This window comes from Wasmannia auropunctata, unplaced genomic scaffold (assembly GCF_000956235.1).
Source record: "Wasmannia auropunctata unplaced genomic scaffold, wasmannia.A_1.0 LD335828.1, whole genome shotgun sequence".
NCBI lineage: Eukaryota > Metazoa > Arthropoda > Insecta > Hymenoptera > Formicidae > Wasmannia > Wasmannia auropunctata.
Window position 1 is genome coordinate 1,066,770 of NW_012027062.1, and position 8,393 is coordinate 1,075,162.

The 8,393-nt window shown below is 33.9% G+C and overlaps 1 protein-coding gene across 1 annotated transcript in view; it reads left to right on the top strand.

The window, feature by feature from the left end:
- The window catches only part of LOC105456021, a 126,293-nt gene extending 120,840 nt beyond the window's left edge, over positions 1-5,453 (top strand). Inside the window, exons 11-15 of the mRNA XM_011699787.1 lie at positions 3,311-3,428; positions 3,951-4,124; positions 4,346-4,519; positions 4,633-4,874; positions 5,170-5,453. Of these exons, the coding sequence (XP_011698089.1) occupies positions 3,311-3,428; positions 3,951-4,124; positions 4,346-4,519; positions 4,633-4,874; positions 5,170-5,346 (885 nt within the window). The 3' untranslated portion in view covers positions 5,347-5,453. The remainder of the gene's footprint in view (positions 1-3,310; positions 3,429-3,950; positions 4,125-4,345; positions 4,520-4,632; positions 4,875-5,169) is intronic.
- The last annotated feature ends 2,940 nt before the right edge of the window (positions 5,454-8,393 follow it).

Here is an 8,393-nt window from a genome sequence, read left to right on the forward strand (position 1 = left end):
CGATGGAGAGAGACTGCAATTTATAACACCGTCCACCTGAAACGCTTGCGAAACGCATACAGATATTACTGTATAATAGTAGTTGATTCAAGATTTTACAAAGAGAACGCGCTTGAAAACTTTTCTAGAAATTTCGTGGGACAGTTGCGCGTAGACGCACTTATATATATTTTTTTTGTCCCAACAAGCCCTGAATTATGTAATAATGGGAAATGTGAAATTGTTTGTAACATTCTAAATGAAACCTTATATTACTATTGCATTGTTTAGGCATAATTTCGTATCTGTTGCATCAAGGAGGAAAATTAACTGTTAGACGGAAACACATTGTGGGCCGCGACGTTACAAGGTGCAACAGTGTTGTATCCATATGCCGAGTACAATCCGGTAGAGGGTAATAAATGTGGGCGACTAATTCTAGGTTTCGGTTTCCGCAAATTTACGAGGGCAAACAATGGTGTGTGCACGCGGTGGGACGCGGAGGGCGTAACTGACGGACGATAGACTTCTCGTTGAACGATCTTATGGTGTATATCGAGAGACTAAATAACATATATAGCGGGGTTTATCGTGTATATTATCGAGGAGGTCAAAATTGTACAGAGAATAACTAGGATATTAGGGAACCCGTTACCGCGTACGATAACAGCTTTTGAGGAAAATTGCCCGCGTTTTGTATCAAATTATAATTCCATGAATTTCAAAATTGCTTTGTTGGCTGCCTTGACAATGACAAACGACTTCCTTAGCCTTTACAAAAAATTAGAAATATGTACTTCTGGCTAATATTGATCACGTAATTCTCGGAGCTCGAAATTTTGGTGGCGCTTGTTCGACATGATCATGAAGATCTCCTGATTACCGGAACGTTCGGCGGTCACAGACCGCTGTGGAAAAAAAAAGATATAAAAAGAAGAATTTCAAGAAAAAGAGCAAGAAGCGAAAAATATGACCGAGTCGTGCTGCTGCACTTCGCGTCGCAGCTTGGCAGATCGCATCAACGAGATCATCGTGAGGTACGAAAATAAAATCGCTGCAGCCTACCGTCCACCTTACGAACCTACCATACTCGAATTCTTCACAACTATACGCACCGCGCATCTTTCTCTTCTTGTTTTCTCCGTTTCTTGTCTTCTTGCGACACCACCGTGTTGGATGGACCGTATCAAGCAAATTATATCAGACAAAATCTTCGGCGAAAAATACATTGTTTGTGCATCGGGCTATGTGTCAGTATTTACTATGTAATAGTCTGTATCTTAAAACGGAGAGATTATCAATAAGTGAGATATTGTGGAAATGTTTAAGCAATTTAATAAAAATATTAGGAAGATTAAAAATTATTTAAAAAAGAAAGAAAAAAAAGAAAGCCAGTCCTCAAGCTTGTATCACAAGTTATCACGAGTTTGTATGAAGATTTCAAGAGCCATTAAAAAATGGTTATTGAATGCATATTACATTTTATTATTGATAAGATACACTTCTAATAATAATATTTTTTGTTCACAATAACTGTTTTAATATCTATGCAATTATTTAAATACGGATCAGGATGGAAAACAAAAATCTGATTAGAAATATATTTATTCTTTTATCTTTTTATATTAATTATAAATTTTGTTATATACAATTTAATATACGATCCTATAATCGAGTATTATTATTTCTTTTGCATGAAATATCTCTTGATGATTTTCAATACATTGTTGAAGAAGAGTGTTAAAAATATTTTTATCTACGCTGAAAAGGTATCTGTCTGGGTTAAAAAGAGCTAATGAATTTTATAATGTAAATAAAAAACGATACAGAAAAGAAAAAGAAGAAGGAATATAAGATATTAACAAATTCACCAAATATTTATAATTAAAAATAGAATAAAGAAAATTATGCATAACAATTTACAAAAAAAAAGTAAAACTTACTTCAAGTATTAATTAGAAAATATATCCATACAAATGTTAGTTAGAGTTATGCTTAATATTTTGATATATATATTAATTTTCATTTACTTTAAAACATGATAAGCACAAGTGAGAATTACTTTCTACAATTATTGCAAGACAATGAATGAAAGTGACGGACTTATTCAGAAGTTTTACCAGCTTATGATACTCCATACCTTTCGGAAGTCACGCTTGATGAAGTATGATAATTAAATGGTGTACAATAACATCGGAAGCACAGGAGAGCGCAACGTGATATATTAAGAAGTCATTTTGCAGTTAGCCCGGCGTTTGTCTTAACGTGGAGTGTGAAAGTACCATCTGTTTGAAAAATATACGTCCGTCTGTTCGGGCATCTTAAAGCGTTATATAACGCAAAGTGTTAATACGGGCCGTTCGTCGCCATTACCACAGAAACGTGTTTGTATACGATATACGATGGCTCTAGGAAAATAATGCCCATTAACTTTTACTGAGGTGATTTACATGATCGTCCGAATATCTCATTATACCACAAATTAGCCTGCACAAATTAGAACCGCTCGAAGCTTAATGATCCGTCGTTCAAAAACGAATATAGATTACCATAGCGGTCCCCCTTATACCGCTCGTTTGCCGCGCCATTTGCCACACTTCACGGACTTGTGTAACGTTACATTTACGATATCCCCGGGTATCCCCCGATATACGTGTAACCTAAATGAAACTAAAAAAAATTCATGGGGAAACAAATAGACAACATTTTCGAGGAAACCGTGATTGCGGGAGAAAAATGAAGCACGTGCGGACAGGGGGTCGCAGAGGCATTCTTCATGGTCGTTTGACATTTCATGAGGAACGCGGTCGCTACGGTCAAAAATCTTGTAGCGGCTGCCGGAGGTAGGACGGAAGGTAGTCCCCGGGAAGAGGTAGACCGACGAGAAGAAGCCGTACCGGTCCCATAATTATTCATGAATGAGTTATCGCTCTGCGTAAGACGTCGTTTGTGTCACTAGGTACCGGCACGGCGGCGGCGGCAACAACAACAACGACGACGACCACGATGAAGTGAAACCGACATAGCGGATTCTCCCGAAAATAACGCGCTTCTCGACGTTGTTCCTTGATCGGATCTTAACGATTCTTCGCATTAGGGGACTTCGCAAATGGCGCGATTGATCGCGCTCGCTCGCAAGTATCTTAATGCGAGTCCTAGGGGGTGGGGGGGGGGAGGGAGGAAAGGGCCTGATTCTCCCGTTGCGTAACGATTCGAAGCGCGTAATAACGCCTGCCTGCCGGGCAACGATCAGTTGCCGTTAATTACTCTCTAGCTTCTCTGCCTACTACCCTGTATTCTATACCGTTCATCCCCCTGTGATTTTTCGCAGCGCCTCGCCTCCGAGCTCGTCCTCATAGACGCGAACGAGGATCTCGCTAAAGCGGAAGCAGAAGACATCAGCCATGCGGCGGCGTACCTCGGCAATCCTAGGATTGTCGGTACCAAAGGTGAAGGCCCGATGGGAGGAGGCCGCAGAAAAATAGCGAGACCGTCATTACACTGTCCGCGAGTAACGAGCAATTATCTTAAAACAACCGCGCTTTAATGTTCGGATAAGTAAATCGCGCGGTTGCGATTAGCGATAAGGTCGCTAGAGGTGACGTTCGTGCGCATTATTACCTGCATTGAGACATCTCGAGATAAATTAAGTTAATAAAATTAAGATAAATTGCACGATGATTTCACTTGCCGCACGATAAATGACGTATGAGCGACACGAATGCCTAGATAGAAATTAATTAGCAATTGATAATAAATGACAATAAAGCTAATAGAAGCTCGAGAATATTTTAATTTCTTTCGCGATTTCTGAAAGTAGAGGAAATAGGTTTATCTTTTTTTTTTTAGAATAGGTCAATCTCTTTTTTATAATTTGTCTTACAAAAATATCCCTCGCGTAAGAGCATGTAGAAACAAATAAAATTCTATGATAAACGATAAATCATCCAGCGTGTATTGCGCTCCGATAGATTATGCTTGTGCCAGAGACGCAGCGGTATGCGTGATCACAGTTGGAAGCCAGTCTCGTGAAGATCAGCAGCCGGCCGATTATCTAGAGCATAATCTGAAAATTTTCAAGGACGTCATTCCGAACGTCTCCAAGTACGCGCCGAACAGCGTTCTTCTCATTCTTTCGAAGCCAGGTACACATTTTATTACTATATTTAACGTGTTTGCCGTGCCAGAAATTGAACATATATGTCATGTCCGGCTTTTCTAACAGACATTTAACAAATGATAACGTGTCAATTGCTTCTTTATCAAGATATTTTAAACGCATTACAATTCATGATCGATCAATTTTGATCAAGTATAATATACAAGTACACAGTACTTGAATTATTATTTCAATCTTTTTATGCAGTTGACATTCTGTCATACGTTGCTATGAAGCTGTCAGGGTTTCCACCAAACCGTGTTATAGGACTAGGAACATTTCTAGACAGCTGCAGATTTCAGTACTTTATCGCTCAAAAACTCGGAATTTCAGCAAGCGCGATTCAAGCGTTAATCATTGGCGAGAGCGGACCGGCGTCTGGTAATTAGCGTTAAAATATTATAAATTATAATTTTTGTACTTTTCTATTCGATCTAATCGAGTTTTAACATTTCCGTTTTCTCACTTATATTCCCTATTTTAATATATATTAGTGCCAGTCTGGTCCACCGTTGCGGTAATGGGTATGCCTTTAAAAGATATAAACAAAGAGATCGGCACGAAAACGGATCCAGAATCCTGGGGGGATTTGCATACGAAAGTCGTCAATACCGATAACGAATTAATCATCAAGAAAGGCTACCACAGTTGGGCAGTCGGAATCTGCGCGGGCGAAATTGTCGATGCTATCGTACGCAATACTTGCGCCTGTTTTACTGTCTCTACGTTCGTGAAGGTTTATCGATAAGTTTTTATTAGAACTATTAAACTTCTGTTTAGTGATATTGCCCACGTCCCTTGAGATCTATATTTTTTTTTGTTTTTACCTCGTGTAACTACTATATTAATTTATTATTACGTAATAAAAGATATAGATATAAGATTGTGAAATATTTGCTTATATTGACAATGAGTGATATATAAGTACATATGTGTAAATTTTTTGTATGCAAATATATATAAACTAAACATGTATTTCCGTGAACAATATTTGCCTTTCTCCCTGGTCAAAAATGTCAAATATATTTTAGGGTTGCCGACACGGACTGGAGAAGGATATCTTTATGTCATTACCGTGTGTAGTAGGGAGAAACGGCGTACAGTCTTTTATTCGTTTGTTGTATACATCTAAAGAGCAGGAATTGATGACGATATCTTGCCAAAGAATTTATGAGGCGCAAAAATTGATCCTCGACAAGATTGAATAAATAAGAAATGGAATTAAAGTATTTGTCACACGTTTTTATAATTGCATTATTCAGTTGTAATCGAAAATATTAAATACTCTCAACAATTAATGTGAGGATAAATCATATTTTAGTTTTATGCTTAACAAAAATATAAAAATTTATATATCTATTTATTTTACTAACTACTGTGTCGCATAAATAAAAAGAAGTCATGGCTTTTATTGTGAATAATTCTGATTTACATCAGTTAAGGAGTTATATTGAAGCACCGTGTATACATAATGATTCCGCGATAAAAGACCTTATCTTCCATCGTTCTACTATCCAGCCGAGTCAGAGAGTTGAAAAAAAAGAAATCTGCGTTTGTTTTATAAGACGATTTGGTTTTACTGCGCGATTGGATGAGCAAGGAGTACTATAAATTGTAGGGCGTACTCCGAGGATTTCGGTCCCAATTTGCAAAGATTAATGCAGACTACGCGTAATTAATTGCTCCGTGTACGGACCAGTTAACCGCCCCGCTAAAGGCGATTGGGATGATGAAACGATCGCTATTATAAATATAAAGAGAGGCGGTTTCGCGCGGCTCTAGTGGTCAATGATACCCACCAATTTGTTACAAAATTCACGTATGCTGATATCACGCTTTTTGTCTCTGCCATCCTCTACATTAGTTAGGACGGTCGTTTACTATCCAATGTTACTGCTCGAATATCAATAACGAAGTGTTCTCAATATATGAGATCTATATAGATCCGTTCTTATATATTATAATTGCATTTCTGATAATCTTTATTTTTTCTCACATTTATTGATTTGTTTTCAGTTTTTAAATTTTTTAATAATACTTTTGTGCTAAATTAAATCCAAAAATTTATTTAATATATCTGTCACGTCATTTATATATAAACACTCAATTTCAAGAAAAGTTTAGTCAATTAATCAATGAAAAAGTCTCAAGAACCTAAATATATATTAAAAATATATTTTACAATTTATTTTTTTTTTGTAAAATCACTGAACAGTAAGACTTTTTTCTGACAAAATTTTTTTCTGGTATCATCTTACTTGAATAATGGAGAGCTCTCGAAATACATATGGATGACATTATTACAGTATATGTTAAAAAAATAACATTTTTTTTCTTGTAAATTATCTTCTTGTAAATCAGTCATTCAATCAATAAAAAGTCTCATGAATCTAAATACATTTTTTTAATAATTTATTTTTCATCATAACATATCACTCAGAACTTCAACAGAACAATGAGACTTCTTTCTCATCAAATTTTGGCGTCATCATATTTGAATAATGGAGAGCTCTCGACAACGAGAAATATATGAATGACATGACAGTCAGTATATATTAAAAAAAAGTTTTTCTTGTAAATTGCTGACAATTTTTTTGTAAAGTATTTCTTTACCTATAGTCCTTATTTAATTCTTCAAGTATTTAAATTTAGTTCAGATATTACATTTAATGAGATATTTTTTATTGTATCTGTATATAAAAATTTGCATGTATGAGATTTTTTATTATTTAGGCTAAATTTAAGTATAATAAATTTTAATGAGAGATATATAAAACGAGACAATAAAATATTTATCTTAACAGTTTTCTTCAGTTTTATTATTTTGCAAAATATTGCATATATATGTTATATGTCGTAATGTTGATAATATCCTTAAATTAAAGATTATAACTTTTTATAGCCTTGTAAAAATTGGTCAATTATATACCATTTTTATGACTGGCCTTGAGCACGGTTGGTAATAAAAATATTGATGAATTGTGTTTAGCATTTACGTAATCGTCTAGGCATGATTATAAATAGCTGATCCATAAGGAGTACCTAGTAGTGTGTGCACTGATCTTCATGGAATCGTTGAACGTTTAGTTAAGGATATCTACAAATTTACTCCTGAAGACAACGCATTAATTTTGTTCCTGATCTGTCTAAAATTTCTGTGTTCCAAAAATGAAAAATTTTATGACATTTATGACTCTATTATTAATTGTTGCCGTATTTTCGCCAACAATTTGTTATGAAATAAAAAAAAATATTACGACCAAGCCTCATAAGTATGTACATATGGATCTTCCTGCTAAAATCACACATCTACCGGAAAATTTGTTCAAATGGTATAAAAGATAAAGGATGAAAAGTACCCGCCGAAATAATTGTAAGTAAAAGTAATCATACTTAAATTAAAATTGATTTTTAATTATTTTCTTCTTAAAATGAAATTTTTTAGGAAGGATACAATGGCTCATTATATAATGATTAACGTAATTTTATCTTATTATATTAATAGAATGTGTAAAGGTATTATAGGATATATCGGACATTAATATATAGTAAAAAATTTAAATTTAATTTTGTTGTAACTATCAAAATTTTCTGGCAACTACGTAATTATTTGTTTCAATATAAGCTAACAATAAGATTATATTTATTTGACAAATTTTTTATATTATTTTTATTATATTGTTATTCTACATAAATACTCTATATTATTATTTTATTATCTCTACACTATACTATTATTTCTAAGAAAAATATAAGAAATACAATAAAATCTTAGTTTAAATTACAATACAATTTGTACACTTTAAATTTTTTAAATATTGCAGGTTAAAAACATGATCAATTTGAAGCTGTTTTACTTTGGTATTTCTCTCTCTGTCTCAATGTAATTATGAAAACTGGTTTATCTTTATTAAAATGTTAAATAAATAACATGAATATTATAAAAATAATGTAAATAAAAAATATCAATGCATATACATCGCATGTTTTTTTATGAAACTGACCATTTATTGAGTGATCTAATAAAGCAACTTAATTATATATATACTCAACACGTTGTAGAATAATCTGATGCATCTTGCTAATACACTAATATCGGATTAATATGAGTAATTCTTACTTGAAGTTTAATGAAAATAAATTGCAATTTCTGTCTCTTATTGTGTGTGATGTATTTAATTTCTTAATAAATTAATCATGTAATATTAGACATTATAACTCGCGTCTAATTATATTCATTGTTTTTAGTGGGATA